Source organism: Etheostoma spectabile, chromosome 20 (genome assembly GCF_008692095.1).
Source record: "Etheostoma spectabile isolate EspeVRDwgs_2016 chromosome 20, UIUC_Espe_1.0, whole genome shotgun sequence".
NCBI lineage: Eukaryota > Metazoa > Chordata > Actinopteri > Perciformes > Percidae > Etheostoma > Etheostoma spectabile.
Genome location: NC_045752.1, coordinates 16,482,703 through 16,502,377, shown reverse-complemented (window position 1 = coordinate 16,502,377; position 19,675 = coordinate 16,482,703). Strand labels below are relative to the sequence as shown.

Genomic DNA, 19,675 nt, shown 5'->3' with positions numbered 1-19,675 from the left:
AGCTACTGCTCCCAATAAGTGACAAAATAACACCAACATGTTCCTATTTCCATGCTGTGATATTTATAGTGACAGGGTGTACAAATAACAACGTCACATGAGACACAGCCATTTTCTAACCGCATACTAACTGGGAACTACTATATTTTCAGAAAGGCAAAGCACTGGTACTTCTGCTACTTGGGCGGAGTGATTTGCTCTCAGCACCTGAGAAGTCCGGTCACAGAGCAGAGAATTCGCCTGTAGTTTGCTCAGAGTTGGAGTAGTAGAGTCAACAATTACTAGATACTAAAAGCATAGTTTACAATCATGGGTGTTTGCTGCGACAATTATCAGGGGAGACCAGGTAATACCATGGTATTTCATAGAATTCCAAACAAGAATAAATGCTAGAGCTAACGCTCATGACTGTAGCCTTTACCTTGCTAATGAATTGGATTCCACATATACACCACCAGTCTGTGTTCGTTCTGATTCTCCCCTCAACCTCAGTCTGTTCATTATTTTGTCTATCACCTTCCAAAATTTGTAACTCCTCGTCTGTGTATTCTGGCTCAAAAATATATTTTCTAGATCATGGTTTGATACCAAGTAAAAAACCTCTGACAATTCCAATGTTGTTTGCTACTACAGTTGGGCAAAAAAGTATATAGTCAGCCACTGATTGTGCAAGTTTTCCTACTTAGAAAGATGAGGTCTGTAATCACTTCAACTATGAGACAAAAAGAGAAAGAAAAAAATCCAGTAAATCACATTGTAGGATTTTCAAATAATTTATTTGTAAATTATGGTGGAAATTAGGTATTTGGTCAATAACAAAAGTTCAACTCAATACTTTGTAACATAACATTTGTTGGCAATGACAGAGGTTTTGCATGTACTGTAGCTGGTATTTTGGCCCATTCCTCTATGCAGATCATCTCTAGAGCAGTGATGTTTTGGGGTTGTCGCTGGGCAACTGGGCAGACTTTCAACTCCCTTCACAAATTTTCTATGTGGTTGGGGTTTGGAGACTTGCCAGGCCACTCCAGAACCTTGAAATGCTTTTTAACAGAGCCACTCCTTTGTTGCCCGAGCGGTGTGTTTGGGATCATTTTCTTCAAATTTTTTTCAAAAATATGAAGAAAAAAATCTGATATATCATTATCAGTTTTACCAAAACGTTCCATTTTTGTTTAATCTGACCACATATTTTCCCAATCCTCTTCTAGACCATCCATATGCTCTCTGGCAAACTTCAGACGGGCCTGGACATTTACTGGCTTAAGCAGGGGGACACGCCTGGCACTGCAGGATTTGAGTCCTTCTCGGCATAGTGTGTTACGGATGGTAGCCTTTGTTAATTTGGTCCCAGATCACTCTAGGTCATTCATCACGTCCCTCCGTGTAGTTCTAGGATTTTTGCTCACCGTTCTCATTATCATTTTTGACCCCACGGGATGAGATCTTGCGTGGAGCCCCAGATCAAGGGAGATTATCAATGGTCTTGTATGTCTTACATTTTCTTACAATTGCTTCCATAGTTGATTTATTCACACCAACCTGCTAGCCTATTGTAGATTCACACTTCCCAACCTGGTGCAGGTCTACAATTTTCTTCCTGGTATCCTTCGACAGCTCTTTGGTCTTGGCCACGGTTGAGTTTGGAGTCTTTTTTTTCCCTCATTTTGTCTCTCATTGTTGAAGTGTACCTATGATGAAAATTACAGACCTCTCATCTTTCTAAGTAGGAGAACTTGCACAATCAGTGGCTGACTTAATACTTCTTGGCCCCACTGTAGCCAGCTATTCACATTGGTTTTGTTGACGGAAGTAACTGTGCTTTTCGGTGTTGCGCTAATCCCTCCACCCAAATAGCAGTGCTTCGTCTTTCTAAGAATATTGTTCCCAGTTGGTATATGGTTAGAAGATGTCTGTGTCTGATGTGACCTTATTTGTACACCCCTATACAAATTACAGCATGTAAATACAAACATGTTGGTGTTAATTTGTCACTTATTGGGAGCAGTTGCTAGTTGGAACCATTTACCTGCAGGATCTTTGCAAGGCTAAGCTAATGCTGGGAGCTTCAGACAGTTACAGCACGCACGGAGATGAGAAGGGTATGTATTGACTTGTCTAACTCTGGGGGATACGGTGAATAAGCTAAAGTCCCAATAAGTTGGCATGTTCCTTAAAAACTGTCTGTACAGGGAACCATTTTGGTATCTATAATGACTTTGCTCCCTCAACTACTATTAATACAGCAACAAAGACCTTTTTAATTACATCAAATACATTTCCTTTTACTAGACTTACTACTGCTTATGTTGATGACACACACACAGTTTATGCATATTTAAGAGATTCTGTTGCTTACTGATGTACTTACTGTTATACTGTTCTAATGATGAATAGAAATTCCATTCTTGTTTATCTAACTGACTAATAAGGAGATAATAATGTAAGGTCAAAGTGAAGTGGCATGAAAAGATTAAATAAGACAACACATAGCATAGGTTTCCATGCATATTCCTAAATATGACTGCTGTCCCAGTATGCCCCCTCATCTAAGTTATTAGTCAATGTTTGCAGACAATTACATCTCAACCTACAATGACCTTGTTTCACTAGCACGGATGACCTCCGTCATAAAATGGTCGCCAAAACACATTTAGTTTGAGGAAACACTAACTACATTACTAACTGGATAGCAGTCTTTGAGACTCCGCTCAATTGTTTATCTTTACTGCTTTTTGAAGTGATTGTCTACTCCTGGAACATACAAACTGTGCCAATAAAAGTTTGGAATCAATCAAGGGTGAATTCTAATGACAATTCACATAGTGCTTGTGGAGAATGCTAAAACTCCTAGTTTAGAGGAATTAAACCGCTTTCAATAATTATATACTTACTGTACATGATGACTACGTTAGTTATATAGCAGAGGGATGGTTGAGGATCATCAGAATATCACACAGGATATAATCCACTTAGTAGAGAATGGGAAGCCATTACCACCAAAACCTTTCAGCACATCTTCCCCAGGGTAATGACAAAATGGACAAGCATGGGCCACGGTTTCTATTGATGCTAGTACTCTAAGCTTATGCCCCGACCCCTCTTAAGTGAGCGTACTTGAAGAATTATTTCTTCAATTTACAGGCAATATTGGGAAGCCATTCATCAGGCTAATATCGTTACTCCAAAATGTTTTTGTTTCTATGAGGTTGATGCAGTTCTTCCATTATCATATGATATGTGGTCTCTAATATTGTTTCCACTTGTCTCATCCAGGGAACAGTACGTAAGATTACCTGTGACATGAAGAAACAGTTTTTTTTACCGGTGTTCACAAAACTTCACACATCTCCACCCTCAGGTCTCTACAGGCTGTTCAGTTTCACTGCCTTTGTGGTTTATGTGATGACAATTAAAGTATTTTTTAATATACAGTACTTTGTGCCAGAACTCTGCAGGCAAGCTCATTCTTACAAAAACTTGTGAGCCACACACTGACACAGATGGAGCAGTGCTCAACCAAACTAACACACACATCTTACAATTCCTGTATGATGTATCATATGTATCATTTTTACATCTTCATCAAATACCAAATGCATCAAATGGCCAATTTGATCTTAGTAAGGTTACAAGTTTTATGAGCGGTTTGTAACTTGTTCCTTACCTGTGTTTATCTTGGAGGGGATGCGGGATAGATCAATGCGACGAGGGGGGCGTACGGGTGTAGACGTCTTTCTGGTGCTGGTTTTATGTTTTTCCAAAGGTTTGCTTATCTTAGATAGGGGTGCAAAGATTCCTGTGGAAAAATATAGATTTTAACTATAATCAGAAGATTATTAGTGATTCTAGATATACAGAGTGATAAGACACAAAAAACAGCTAACACATTGCATGTGCTAACTTCTACACAATTAACAAAAAGTTTATATCTCCTATAGTTAATTCCCTAATTTTCCTGTTAGATAAGATAAAGCTAAAAACCTAATTGGACCAATGAATTCTTATAAAGTCAATGTTGGTAGAAGTAATTGATGGAGCGAGTGGGTTGATCTGCAAGTGCTATGCTGTGGCATGACCTACCGTGTTTGATTCGACAGGTGAAATACTGAACCCCTGCTACTGAGCCATCGTTCTTCCCCTCTGGTTTGTCTAGTTCTACTCCTGCCCAGAGGCCTCCAGAGAACTCTGTGCTACCACAGAATCGCAGGCTTCCAACCTGTGTACACACAATTTTATACCACAGAGAGTCAAAACAAATATGAACACAGTGTGCAAAGCAAATCCAAACATGTGCATAGTTTTATACTCAACCATCTTCCAGGCGTCAATGCGAAAGTGAAAAGTGAAAGCACCACTTGGCAATTCAGATTTCTTATCCATAACAACAAGGTGTCCCGCAAAGTTCTGTACTCTTTACCATCTATATTAATGAGCTAGTCTAGTCTTTAGAGTCTCACTCTTAGGGTTCCTTGAGCATGTTAAGATCTTGGAAAAACAACCCTTTTTTTCGATGCCCCTAGCACATGGAACGCTCTGCAACAAACTCTCTCTCTGCTATTTATATTGCAACTGTTTTTGTTTTGCTCGTTTGTCATTTGCTGTTTGTATATGCCTCTTGATGTAAACTCGTCGTCATTGGAAATGAGGGAAACCTCAGTGCCCTTCAATTATAAATAAAGGTTAAATAAAATAAATATTCAGAGTATGGCAATATTACGAATTTGATACAGGTCATGTAAACTTCATATTCCTGTTGGAAATTCCGAATAAGGCCTTTTTCCGAATATAGCATTTTGCGTTTAAGACGTGGGATATTCTGGTATTATTTGGGTTTTAGAAGCATTCTTTGGACATATTTACAGCGCATTCGGAATATGCGTCTTGATTTTACCACAGGCTTATGGTCAGCTCTGTGCATTGCTATGGTTTCAGTACACAAACCAACCAGACAATAGTTTGCAAGACTGGAGACCCGATAAGGAGAAACACAACTACTTTTAAACATTATCAAAGACTTGGATATCAACAGGTTTTTGGATATGAGCACACATCGCTATGCTGGCGTTTTCAAGAAGCTGGTTGAAGTAATGAAAGAGGGACGCTGTGTGTTCGCACGGTCCAACAAGTCCACCACTGCTGGTAAACTTTAAAAAAAAAAAAAAAAAAAAAAAAAATCCTGCTTTTATTTATTTATGGCTCATTCTTTAAGAGCAAATGTCCAACTGGATTAGAATTAGTATTTTCTTATTGTCTACTCGTTTTGCTTTTACGTGTGTGCAGTTTAGATGGCCATTCAAGAAGGACACAGCAGACTAATGCATAGGCACCCTGATTAGATAGCAAGAACTGGTAATGGTGGTCAGTGGTTTTCTTTTAGTCACTATTACTCTGAACAAAAGCTGATGCTGCACATCAATGATTAGGGTTGTTTTGTCTGACAACTATTCATCAAACTCCTTTTTGTTCCTGGGTCCATATTAAGCTCCTGATGTCTATACTAAGATAAACAGAGGATAGAGGACTACCAGGCTGCCATACAGTAGAGACGCTGGCAATGATAGACAGAATAATGATCAACAGATGTGAAAGGAAACTCAAGTCGGTAATGTTGGTTAGGGCTTCCAATGTGAAAGGCAGATGTTGAACTGCTGCGCAAATCTTTCTGTAGCAGTTAGGCTAATGCAAAACTAATGGCGAGAAACCGGCCACCTCTACTGTATCACTTTGCACTTACCAACACCAGCAACATCATATGTGTAAAAAGTTCACACTCTACCCACACTGACTCTTGATTTGTCTGCAACCTTTAAGTACTGCACCTGTATAGTAAGTCTGAAAAGCCTTAAAGCCAATGTTTACCTTAACAGGTGGAGAAAATTCAGTTGAGGATCCCTGAGCTAGAGATGTTGTTTTCAACTGCTCTCAAAACTCATACTTCCTTAAAAGCATAAAAAAATATGGCGACACCAACCATTTCACCATATTATTATCTCTTATGGCCCTAAACTCACAATGATATTGTACAAATTTAAGGCTCCATTGAAATTTAATATACTCCTCTGCCCCTGGAGTACAAAAAGGCACTCCCTGATCTAATAAGCAACATTTGTCAAAATCTCCAAAAGATTTTACAACCATTACAATTTTGGTTTTATGCCACAGGGTTCAAGAAAATCAAAACACTGTTCCATAGTACCACTGTACAGTAATTGTACCCAATTGTTTTTTTCCAATGATCTTGCAGGAATAACAGCACACACATGAAATGGCATTGGGATTACTTGTAAAATGGCGTCACTACAGAATGGATGTTAAGCTTTCAGAGACTGATCAAGTTGAATTTTTCAATGTGATAGCACTGAGGTAAGGCTAAAAAAGCAGCTTGAATAAGGTGCACTTGGTAGTAGTCCTGGTAAAGGACTACAAGAGGTAACTGAACACATCAATGAACATTTGAATTTAAGACATCAAAAATCATGTAACATATTGTCAACTACAAGTTTATCTTTTAAAACATATGGTTTGTGATCACTGTATAATAAGGGTCTTCTGTCCAGTCCACAAGATGAAAAAGCGTCTTTTGGTTTATTTACTAATTATTTGCCATTATTCATTCCTCTGGTAGTTGTGTTGCAAGTTTACATAGGCACAAACTAATTTAGAGAACATACCAGCAGGGTGCGAAACATTAGCGCCAGTATCAAAAGTACCAAACAGAACCTCAACAATGGGAACACTTCAACTTGTCAGTGGTTGAAGAAGGAACGTGGAAAAAGCAGTTTCCAAGAGCAAGACCAAATAATTGGGAAACCACAGTCTTGTTCTGTATTTTCCCAATCGGTGTAGGTGCCAACATTAGACACAATAATGATACAAAATACAGAAATGGTGACTATATTTGTGTATGTATTTAGTGTACTAGGCAGAGACTGTAGAAGTCAACCTTAATTTCAAAGTCAATTGCAAGTGATGAGAGAAAGGCTGTCACAGATATTGCTCAACTTGGCATCTGAGCCTGTACTTGTGAAGTTGAAGCATCAACGATTGCAACAGTGATGTGTGTTGATTTTGTGCCAATGGCACAACAGGGATGGGATGTCTATTTCACCTTTTTGTTGGATCATTAGGCAAATTCAGGGTGGACGGAATCAGTCATTGTAAAAAAAGGCTGGTTAGGCAAAATTTTGCACAAATTTCTGGGGTTTCACTTCATTTTGGAACAGGATCCCTGCATAGCAAATTGTCAAAATTAAACTGTGCCATGAACAAAGTTAGAAAAGTAAATTATTTGACCTATGGGGCTAGCCTTCCACCATGCTGAAGTTGGGTGGTTAGGTTGAGCAGCCACACTATAGTATGTATTTGCTTTCCATGAAGTAATTGGGCAAAAGTAAATTGGTTGTTGGATGGATTTCTTTGAATAAAATTCATAGCTAAGAACTGGTTTATTAACTGAAAGAAAGGTTAATGCAATAAAACAAACTAACCAGCAACAAAAGCTAAAAAAAAACACCTGTCATCAGGCACATGCTAACATGTAGACCAGCTACAGCATGTGATGCAGCTAAAGAGTAAAGTACATGCTTTAAAGAACACGTTATATACATACACCACAAATTACACTGTGACTGGTCAAGAGACTTAAATAAATGCTTATAATAACAGTGCTGGTATGTGACAACTTTAGTGTATCCCTTTGTTTACACTTTATTTATCAATGTTCTAACACTTGAGCTCATTATCACTGCCCGCTGTGGACACCATGGTCCAGCTAAAGAGTAAAGGTTCAAGAATATGGAGATATACGTAAGAGAAGATGGATGATCCATAGGCAAAGAGTATAAGCATTTTAAACCAGACATTTGACACAATCAGAGTTAGATGAACTTAAACATGTTTAGATGAATGTTGATAATGTGCCAGAATTAACTGTCAAACATAACCCTGAACGCTGGAAAGGGTGTTGCTTAGCAACTGGAAACTATTTTTTTCTTGGTTGGAGGGCTAAAATAATAAAAAAATTAACCAAAGCGTCTGTGTTTGTTTAGGGTAAACCACAATACAGCTGGATATAGGAAAAGGCTGTTTGTATATCAATCCCTTTTATATGTTATTGCTTTACTGGCCATTTATGCTATGCACTTTAATTTTATGTGGCGTTATTAGTGGAGTAGGTTTATGTAGGATATAGCAATTCAATCAATAATCCCATGGAAAAAAAGATCAGTGCATTCTCTTCCAATTTAAAAAAGGGCATGGCAGGAATTCAACCATTTTATGCACATAAGCAAATATAAATCTGCTTAGTGTCACCGAGTAACTATGTCCTGCGTGTGCATTAGTGAGTCTGCTCCCCCTCCTATAATAATCCACAGAGAAAAACATTGATACTGTAAATAACTGCAAGGACTGGAGTTCAAACCCCAGTCCGGTTGCTTCCAGCTTAGCCCGGTACTCCCAATTTGTAGGATGGGATGGTGTTGTCACTGCACTAGTGACTCATGCTGGCTGTTCTGATTACTGTACAAAACAAAAGGGGATGGATTGGAATTGTGTGAAGTTCCCCATATTTAGGCCCTCCTGGTGAAAGGTTCCACTGCTACAAACGTATAGCGTTAGTGTGGCGCTCTGTTTTCACTGTCAGTAGATGCAATAATCACAGCGCTCACTCACTCACTGCTGTCAGGAGTCAGTTTACTCCACAGAGATGCTTACTGTAACTGGAAAAGTGTACACTGATTTGAATTCAGCTAATCAGGTTGGGAAGCTTCTCTCTGTTATACCACGAGTAATGGCAAATGAAAAAGAATATTGAATAGTAAATATTCCAAAAATACATCTTGGCAAAGCTTTAGGTAAAACTGAAAATGCTGCAATCGAGGGATTAATGAAGATATTTATAATTGTTCTTGCCTTTTAATAGTGACCTACCACACACCTTCTGTCCCGCTATCACCACACGGTCCCCTAGTCGGATTCCCATGGAGGCAAGCTGTATCCTGGCCTTATCAGAGAGAACAGGAAGGGACTGGGCTTGCAGACTGAGGGGCAGAGGGGAGCTGGGTCTGGGTAAAGGCTGTCTCAGCAAAGTCTGAAGTTCTTTGGCCACAGCGGCTGCATCTGCCATTTCCAAGGGCATTTCAAGGGGGTCAGGCACCATGTCTGCTGGGCACTGCCCTTTTTCATTCTGTAGGTAGAGACAAGATAAAAACACAGGTCGATGATAAAATAATTAATAAGAACTACATTTCATTCAACATTCTCTTGTATTTGCCAGCATGCCAATTAAATGTAATATAAAATATATCGCATGCGGTATCAACCTCAGTAAGGACCGGGCTGCACGGACATCAAAAGGTAAAACTTTGATTTTTGCTTTCATTATCCAAAGGTTCAGTTTTCATTTCTGTGATAAGGATGTTGGGCTTAAAAGAATCTTTAATCTTAGCTCTTCTCACAGCAAAAATCCCCCCCTGTGTGTGTTTCAAAGCAGCTTTCACATAACATGAAAATTTAGTCAGGTGGCTGAAAAAGATTCTGCAGAGTCAGCAAGACCAAGTGACTGTGAAGGCGTGACAGATGAGGACCTCTTTCAGCACTGTGCAGGAGTAACTGGGGCAAACTTGTGTTCGCCATCCCCTCCAGCAAAAATACAAGGGGTCTTTCTTAACATAAAAAAGGAACTTGCCTTTCGTTGCGATGGTCTGTTGTATCACATGTTCTCCAACACTGAGCCTACAACTTAATCTGCAACAGTGGCTTGAACAAATGTGTTGTGCTGCTTTTTGTGCCATCTTTGGTGACACCACTTCACAGTACTGGTTCAAGAAAAGAAATGTTCAGTTTGATGTCGATATTGGTTATTTTTTGTGTACTGATATTTTAATTTGACACTATAAATATAATTGAATTAAAATTAAATTGACAAGTAGCAAGTAGATAGCGATTAAGCCAAAATACGAGTGGTAAAATAAGCATGAAAGGCCGGCAATATTTTATGTTTTTCCATCCCTATAAAACTTCCCACTTCTCAAATAATAATGACATAATGACTAAGTGGGTAAAAGCAATAATAGAACAGTCTGGTTCAGAAAAGGACATCACTTTACTGTAATGCAGCCTTTAAAACCAGGAAACGACAACACATCCACATTACGATATCCAAAATCTAAGACAATATATCCGATAATCGTGGCTGATAGATTTTTTCCATTAAACTACATTTTCCATTCTCCTGAACTTGTGGAAGACTGGTTTTACATAACAACGCAATAACGCAACATAAAATGAAAGTGGCTTTCTTTGTGTGTCTGTGCATTTTGAAGTCTACTTTCTTGGGTGATAATCAAATTAGCATACATAATGTTATGACTTGATACACCCACATGAGTGGTCTATCCAACTAAAATGGGTTGAGTCACAGTAAACATATCAGTCCTTTAAGATTATACAGAGGATTACTAGGGGGGAAAGGAATAACAGATGCAACATTTCTCTAGGGCTAATTAGAAGCAACTACTTGATAAATGTTAAATAATACAGGAGAGAAAAAAACTGAGTTTAAACTTTTGCTTGGCAAGATAAGGAACAAACAACTTCTTTGACCCAGAAAATCTCTAAATAAAAAGGGTTAAAAAAAAAAAGTGGCATTCACACACTTAAAAAGAGATAGAGCCTCTGCACTCATCTTTGAGCATTGGGAATTATTTGATTATGGTGCAGTGCTTTGGTGACCTCCAGTGGGAAAATTAGAACATACAAAGAAAAGGCACCATTTCTGTTCAGAAGTAGCTTTAATGAATCTGAATATTTATATTTGTTTAATATAAAGGATAATAAGACATGTCACATTGAAACATGTACAATTTAGTATAGGTATAAACTTTCAATAGAATGTATATATGCTATGACTCCTGCTGTGAATCCTAGACGGGCCACAAGAGCGGTTCAACAAACCCCTCAACCAAGGCTGTAACTGAGAGCCACAAGGCAGACAGACGGCGCACTGAGAGATGTTCAAGTGGTACAATAGATCCATGCAAAACATGTCTGGGAAATCTGTATTCAAACAGTTGCCTTTTTGGGTGTTATCTGCCAGCATAGTCAGAAAATGCCAAACAGGAAATGTGCAAAAAATAAAAAGACTGTATATCTGAAACAGAAAAAAATGTGAGGCCCGAAAAAGTAACTAAAAGATTCCAATATGTTATATTTTTTAAATTGAGCATGAGATTTATTTTTGCAAAGGTCTCCATTAAATTAATGCAATTTTGTAAACCAGTAAATAAAGGAGTCAGGATTACATTACATGAGGTGGGAAAATTATGGGAGTGAATTTTCTATTTCCATCATGATTGATGGTGAGCGTCTGTGAGCAAATACATGGAGAGAGAGATAGAGAGATAGAGAGATAGATAGATAGATAATGAAATAATCAAGCAATTTGTTAAATGGGATTGTGTCACACAAGTGATGAATGAACAAAAGCAACCTGAAAGTACATTTTATTGAACTCAAATCCAATGAAAGTGTGTTTCAAAAAAGAAAAACCAAGGCTGCAATGAAGTCTGAACAGATAAGTTTTCAGTCTACAACATTAGATGTGTTTTTGCTGTCCTGATGTCAATGGGGAGTTAGTCAAACAGTCGTGACTTACCACCTCCAGAGTGAGTGTTTGGAAAGAACAACGTAACTTACTCTGAAAGCAGGGTTGGCTCCCAGCTCCAAGAGACATTTGACAGCTGACATGCACAGGTTGGATGCTGCGATGTGCAGGGCGGTGCCAAAGTCAAAGTCACTACAGGTGGCATCTACCTCTACAAAAAAAATAAACAATCAGGAAGACTTTTCTGTGGGATTGTTATGCATTGTTTGACACTTTGATGTTGTCTCCTATCCATTTTTTAAAAGTAACCACAAATTTGAAATCATAAATTTAGTAACCAAATATTTACAGTAAGTCGCCAGAAAAATTGTAATCCTGTAAGTATTGCTACATTAAACATCAACTCCGTCATCCTTTGTGTTTGAACGGATTACTAAGAATAGACTTAAAGAAAAACTTGCTAGACTTGATTTGACATGAATCATGGTGTTGGGAGTTTAAGTTCCGTGTATTAACATAACGTGAAGTTGAATGAAAATGAATCTGGTTTACAGAGTTCACAGAGCTATCTTAGATTTGCTGAGTAAAACCCAGAGTCCCCTTAAAGCTGCAACATGGACTGATGTGACAAAGATATCAGTTATCCAGATAACTTGGAACAAGTCCCAGGTCCTTTGTTGAGTAATTGCTGCAGTAGCTGGCAGCTGTTATCAGGGCCAAAGTGGTCCATAACTGTGGTGGAAAAAGCCCTCCATTTTCTGGTATCTCGGGGTATTTATATATGCATGCTTTGACCACTCAGGGACTGTGATGTTGCCATATCTCAACAGTTTACTACAATACTCCTTTACAATGTAAACATCTCCTGTTGTTCAGTAGCCACATTCATTTTCTTTAAAATCTGGAGTGTGCACTTTGACACTACAGCTTTCGAAGCTGCATATGTATAATCAATATTAGATTTTTGAGTCAACATACCCAATAATGACTTTCATATCTCCACAAGGGAATATTTGATCTCCTTAAGACACATGTTATATTGTTATAAAAGGCAGATTTCTGATATGCAATGCAAGATGGTGGTAAAATAAATGCGTTTCTGTAATTATGACCATGTTTACACGCAAAACAGGCATTGTCATTTATAAATGTGTATAACACAAGACTTGGTCAGTCAATTCTGTAGAAGCAGTTTTTAAGCTTTGTCGATCTACTCACTACATGTCAATATAGACAGCTGTTTGACCAGAGGTGATGAACATCAGGCTGTAATGCAGGCATAGTAATGCTTACAATGCTCCGTGAAATGTGTGAAAGACTCACCAAGGCTGGACTGGAGACAGCCATAGATCTTCATATTTATGCAGGCCATTTAAATAATAAATACACTGGACTGAACCCCAACTTAGCGCTGTATCCAAAAATATCTATGTAAATATAAATCTACAACAAAAATGTACCAAAGCAGCCGCTTAAATATTGTCAGCATATGAAAAACTGGCTACTAAAAAACAAAAACAACATTTTTTTAGTGAGATAAGCTTTCAGTCAGGGACCTTCTTCCAGACAGACTGTGGTGCACAATGCTTTCCTCGTTATTCTTTGTTCCACCTTAGCTTTATCTACTGAGTAGTGATTTTTATAAATTGGACTTTAGAGAAACCGTACCACCTAATGCAGCAGCACCATAAACTACAGCCTCCAAATAATAGAACTTCAATGACATCAACAACAAAAACTAAATGTGAAATTGTTCTTAGATTTGGCACTGCAGTTGGTTATGAAATTAGAAACGCTTGCCCTGCAATGACAGCGGGGGTGACCTTCCCCCTGCTCTCACCTCCAGGCTGGGAGGACTGCAACACTACCCGGATAAGCTGGGGCACATCAAAGTAGGCAGCATAGTGCAGGGCCCTCATGTTAGTCCAGCGTGAGCGAAGGTTGGGATCAGCGCCCATGGCAAGGAGCTGGCGGGCAAAGCCTGCTGCTGTCTCTGCATCACCTGGGAAACACAGGAGGGTTACAAGTATTTGGTGTTGGGGGAGGGGTAGTAACAGACAGACATTTATGTTTGTCGGTAGGGTGTGCGTGAGTGCGTGAGAGAGAGCGAGAGATTACAGCCGATCATTAAGACTTGTACTTACTCCAGTGCTCACAATGCGACATTACTAAATAGCAAAATGATAAGAACGCCTGTAGTAAAAATCCTATATATTTGTGAACTTGGGAAGTTTTATGAAATTAAAAATGAGGTTATTGTATACCGGCAGCTGCCGGATTCAAAGAGCAGGCAGCACAGGAACAAAAACAAACACATCATCACAACATTATGATGATAACATCCAAAACACACATTTTATTCTCAGTGGTTTCTGTGACGAAAAATACCTCGAATGAGCAGGTTGTTCTGCTCACAGTTGAGTTGCTGGTCGGTAATGTGACCCAGGTGAAATATGCGTACACACACTACTATAAGAATGTGGTCACATGTTGCCTAAACCACCTCCGAATGTGGTCTGAGTGATGGGATCTCAACAAGTCCTCAATGCATCCTGGGTGCATTTACACTTTTACAAAGAGCTATCGGATCACTCAGATAGGATTCCAATACCAGGTCAAAACGGGGCCACTATGTCAGCTCTAGAGACGTGTGTTTGAGGAGAAGTAATGAGTAGCAGTGCTCATCGAGTCATACAGAATTATGTTCAGTGGTTGCACTAGCAAAACAAACTAACACACAGATAAGACAAAATAGGTGTGTGTACATTTTTACAATCCAGCTGAGTGTTTAATCAACACCCCTGTAAATACTAACCAATGCCCGGGGCCCCGGCCTTGCAGCAGTAGTGCAGGAGGCTCATATCTGTCAGACCGTCTCGGTCATTCACACCACAGCCCCTCTTTAGTATCTGTGCAAAGACAAGATGTGCAGTGTGTCACTAAGGACAGCTAGTGTCACTGTTCAGATATATTACATGCCAAGCTATAAAGTGAAACTCCGGGGCATTGTTCTGATAAATGACAAGTAAGCTGGGCCTCTCATAACTCCACTTATCTTTAAATTTGGACAAGAATTGTTGTGCAAAATAACATCAAAATGAGGCGTTTATTTCTCAAGGGTAACAGTTATTTAGTGAGCGAGTCAGAGAAAATAATCTCCTGCTTTTACCCTTGAGACAAGCACTTCCCTGCACAAATTTACTGCATTGCAGCTATTTTGTGTAACTCCAAGTGGAGGTGGTTTGGGGGTGGGTTGGCAGGCCCTTCACCAACAACCAGAAAACAGGTTTATCTTACTAAGTATTCCAGTGTTTTCAGTCATCATATTTTGCGTAGTTCTTTGGTGATTTGTGAATAACCAATGAGTAGAGTTATGAATTGTAACTTTTACAGATAGAAGAGTTTGCAATAAAGCACAGACAGGAAAAAATGCTAAATGGCGTCACCTCATTGCCAATGAGATCAATGTACTTCTGAACCTGGGGCACCCACTGCCTGAGGACAGCAAACAGCTCTGGTATGGTTGTGTTTGGATCCAGAAGAACCTCCTTGCACTGCGGCTCACTGGGGTCAAAGAAGGAGAACTCTGGAGGTGGTAAGATATCAAAAACGACAGAGATACAGTTTAACTGTTATGTAATGTAATTTACCTTAAACCTTGGAAATAGGAATCCAAAACTTCATGTTCCTTTTTCACCCGTTTATGCATGTGAAGAGAACATGTGTGAAACTCTGCAGTACAGACATACATTAACTTTCTGCAACACACTGTTCAATCGATTCAATCAAATTAGCAATCTTGGGAAATGCCCTTGCTGTGCTTGCAGAGGCGAATGAAAATCAAGATGTGACAGCAGATGGCATGCCCTGAACCAAATGAAGCCTTAGAGCGCCCGACTGAGGCTGAAAACAAATAGGCTTGGCCTTTCACAGTGAATACCAACGCTTAAAATGTAACCAGTGTGAAACCTCCTGCATTTGCTTTACTGACTGTACTACACATAAGAAGGTTCAATTTAAAAGCCATGTATGCTGGCCAATAATCACATGATTTCATTCATGATGTTTATGGGATAAGAAAACTGAGTGTATGTCAGCACTCCATTTTAAACTCAACTGATATGCCTATTACTTGTTTAGGAATAAATCAATCATTTTGTTATGTGCCATAGTATTTTCCACTTGTGTGTGATTCTCTTCAGGTGTGTGCTGGTGACGTCGCTCACACAACTGAAGCTAGTTAGCTGCAATCACCAAGAGCCATTAAGTGGCTGTGTGGAACCAGTAAGAGTTGAAGAGTGCTTCAGTGGAAGCTGGTGTGAATCGGTGGGAGCCAGAGAGAACCAACCCAGTGTGTCCAGTGTGGACGCTGCTTGTTTGTTGCTTCAGAGACGTGCAGTAAAGCTAATTGCGATTAGTAATGCAATTTGTTTGTTTAAAACTTTGCACTTTAGTTTTCCTTTGGTAATTTGTCTTCCTTTTGTGAAGACAGTTTGTTTGTTATTTTAACAATACATTATTTGATTTATCTTGAACCGTTTCTGCCTCTCTCTTGGGTTTTTCCCGGGTTTATTTAATTGTTAGTATCCTCTGCCTTTAGACACAATAGGGATATAACACATTTAAGTTGTATACTTTATCAAACACACTGGACTGCATTAAATGACAAAATGTAAAACTAATGAAATTACTATTTGAAAATCAATCTGACTCTCACTTTGTGTTAGCTTAAGCCATCAAGTGTGCTCAACGATTCACAAAATTAAAAATGCCAGGATATATTAAAATAATGGAGGAGCAAGAAATAGATATCTGCCACCACAAAACTGGAATCATTGGTTAGCATATTCGAGTGCAGTTTGAGAACTTTGATATATGAATAATAATCGTCATTGAATATGAGTCACGCCTAGTAGTGCACTAATTAAATGATCATTCATAACTCAATAAAGTTTTTAGTATTCATAAGCTGATTATAATTTCAACTGCATGATCAAAAACGTTTTTCAAATTCCAGCCATAGATCTATTTGTATCCTATCTTCGCAGTGAGGGTGTTGATTAACTTAAAATGTCACACAGCTCAACTGTGCATATGTACTGAATGTGTGCATGTATGGATCCTCACCACAGTCACTGGGCATGGGTGCAGAGGCCACCTGGTGGATAACCGGCCGCTGATAGGAAGAGGCCCGGCCCAGCACAGCGTCTCCCTCAATAGGCTCTGAAACATCCTCCTTTGTCATCTCCCCCTCAGGGCCTGTCGCAAGAACAATATTAGACTTATTCTTAGAACACAAGTAGGTCTAATCTCAACAGAGCAGCGTTAACTCCAAAAATGTATATGTAGATACATAATATAGGTAGTAAAATATCACAGTTTCAACAGCCTTAATATTGTTAGTGTGATATTCCTCTCAGCCTCCTGATTCTGTAGTATAATGCAGAATCTGAGTGCAACACGTTGCAACAATTACAAACAGTACAAGACAGTCAGTAGTTATTATCGTAACATGATGTTAACATACAGTACATACTGAGATAAATTGTAATATGCAGTATGGTAAATGCATGAGGATTATAAAACAGCCAAACTAACAAAATCATCTGATATTTAGACCTACGGATTAGAGTCTGCATTTAAGTCAAAGAAACTTTCTAGTGCCATAAAACAAAGCTTGAATAATTATTTTAGTTTTCATGAAGACTTTTAAACAAATAGCTTTATAGTGAACATATGCCTAACTACTTGCCTTATCTTGAAAGTGACAATATGAAAAACAAAAGAGGAGGCTGGGGAAATTCTTTATTGTTGATCGCAATGAGAGATTCCAAATACAGCTAAGATAAAATCAAAAGACACAGACGGGGTCCGGCCATAGCCTGTTCTTTTGAAGTGTATGCATGTTAATACTTTGCAATTCTTTCAACATCAAAAAAACAGCCTGACATAACAGAAACAGTCTGAGTCCAGCAGAACATCTAACCAAGTGGCTCCTCAAAATAACCCCCAAGTACATAGAGAATCCCCTCCTCAACCTCCAACGAAACACCCCCTTGCTCTGATTATACCCTGTTGATCCCCTCAAAGCCAGGTCTAGTGGCTGTTTACAGCCAGTTCACTTCTGACTCGCCCCAGGCTGGAATGCCACCCTCACTTTCCTCTCGTGTGCACTGCTGACCCCACTTTCGCATAATCTTTGAGTTGTCATATTAGCCACGCAGGTGAAACTAATTTGGTTAACGATGACTCAGTTCCATTAAGTGTCCCGCTAAACTCTAACAGTAAGACAGAATGCACAACAACAGGGCCCTGGAACTAGCTCACCTAAATTGAATGCAGTCAGTTTGCAATCATGTAGCAAACCGACTGCACCTCTGCATTTACCTGCTTAGACGAGCCAAAATGTCTGCTGTGAAAACCTCAGAGCCCCAAAACACAAATGGTCCACCAACACAGGTGTTTTCACTTGGCTTAATAAGGCAGCCCTGACATTTATTTGTACATGTACTGTAACGTCCGCCGTTCCCTGCATAGCTCCACCTAACGTTACCTTTAACCTGAGGTGAGGTCTAATCAACCGGAATAATGAAAACACCTGTGTGAATCCTACAAATTTACAGCCACAAAAGTCTTCCACAGTGGTTTGACAGCTGATTTATATTGGGCTGCTTATTAACTGACTGTTTCCTGTATCAACCAAACTGGCAGTCTATGGTTTCAACGTAGATTTAGCTAGCTAGCGTTAATACTACTTACAGCCGGGCAGTAAGTTCAAGTTAACTTACCCACCATGTAGTGGCCGTTCCCTTGTATCACTGCTTTGTCGAGATTAGATCACTAATTCCCCATCAACATCACCTCCTAACACGTCTTTTACTTATCTTAACATTAGCTAGATAGCTGAGAGTAAACTGTTTACGTTAGCCGGTCCGGCTAGCATATGTTAAACAGCCGACTGAGACCTACTATATCGTATTTATTTTAGTGAATAACTAGTAAATACCAGCAGTCATGAGCCACGTATTTTACGTTCATGCATTGTGGACACAGTTGCAAAGTAAGCTGAAGAGCCTTTTCTCTGATGTTCACTCCCGTTAGCTCCTTCGCGGTAACGTTAACGTACGTTAGCACAAATACTGGGCCAAGCATTCTACACGCTTTAAATTCCCTTTACGACTACCTAGACATTTAAAGAAACGCCATGTACAGTTAACAGTCCACAAAAAACACTGAAGTTACCTTGACCTCCGGGCTCGTTTCAATTCCCTCATTGGGAAATGACTCGAAAGTGAGAAGCGGATTTAATTTCCATCAATTCCCACTGTGTTCTACAGGTTCTACAAGGCACATCCTGTTCACTATTCATTTTTCAGAATAAAATAGCATATTTTATTTGACTTTTCCGGTTTTCCAAATGTATGTAATAAAGCCACAACACACATCCTCTATAAACCTCAGGTAATAAAAATAAGGATGTCAGTTTGAACAGCATGGCGTAGTTCTGATGAAAATAAAATTTTCTGAATAAAATTTTGAAAATGTCCAAAAATTTGAAAATAATCATTTCCAAAATCCTAAAATGTGTTATCTTTACAAGGAAACCACATTTCTTATTTACATTTTTGAATTCACAATTAATCTTCTCAGACAAATGCACAATGGTAGATTGATATCTAGCACATGTTCCCAAATAAAAAAAAACAGAAACTACACTCTGAAGCTGAAAATGCAATGTGATATTTTCAAGTACAGTAATGTGGAAAACAGGCGATGGGGATACTTTTAAGTCCAGCACCACCTTTATCATTTACTACAACAGTCTGTGTAGGGCTAAGTCCATACACAGGACATTATCCATCTTCCCATTCAGCAGATGGACATTTCACAGGGGCCTTAGAAAGAGCACATTTGTATAAATGTCTTTGTCCTTCTGTAACTGTATTGTTGTTTTAGTTGTCTAAATTTGTCTCTCCATATCGATGTCCTGTACAAATGTCTATCCCGACATGCTGTAACCATGTTTTACGTTTCTGCAGAACAGGAACCTGCTGCAAACCAGTTTTC

General features: G+C 39.0%; 1 protein-coding gene across 3 annotated transcripts in view; it reads right to left on the bottom strand.

The window, feature by feature from the left end:
- Window positions 1-19,015, bottom strand: part of LOC116670640 (CAP-Gly domain-containing linker protein 4) — a 35,175-nt gene extending 16,160 nt beyond the window's left edge. For 2 of the 3 annotated variants that reach the window (XM_032501247.1, XM_032501248.1), the window contains exons 1-9: window positions 18,851-19,015; window positions 16,736-16,867; window positions 15,055-15,194; window positions 14,424-14,517; window positions 13,449-13,610; window positions 11,701-11,819; window positions 8,942-9,190; window positions 4,084-4,219; window positions 3,668-3,799 (exon numbers count right to left, since the gene is read on the bottom strand). In XM_032501247.1, coding sequence (XP_032357138.1) covers window positions 3,668-3,799; window positions 4,084-4,219; window positions 8,942-9,190; window positions 11,701-11,819; window positions 13,449-13,610; window positions 14,424-14,517; window positions 15,055-15,194; window positions 16,736-16,853 — 1,150 coding nt within the window. In that variant the 5' untranslated portion in view covers window positions 16,854-16,867; window positions 18,851-19,015. Of the gene's footprint in view, window positions 1-740; window positions 1,692-3,667; window positions 3,800-4,083; window positions 4,220-8,941; window positions 9,191-11,700; window positions 11,820-13,448; window positions 13,611-14,423; window positions 14,518-15,054; window positions 15,195-16,735; window positions 16,868-18,850 lie in introns of those variants that run through there. The other variant, XM_032501249.1, reaches the window with a different exon arrangement.
- Window positions 19,016-19,675: the final 660 nt, after the last annotated feature.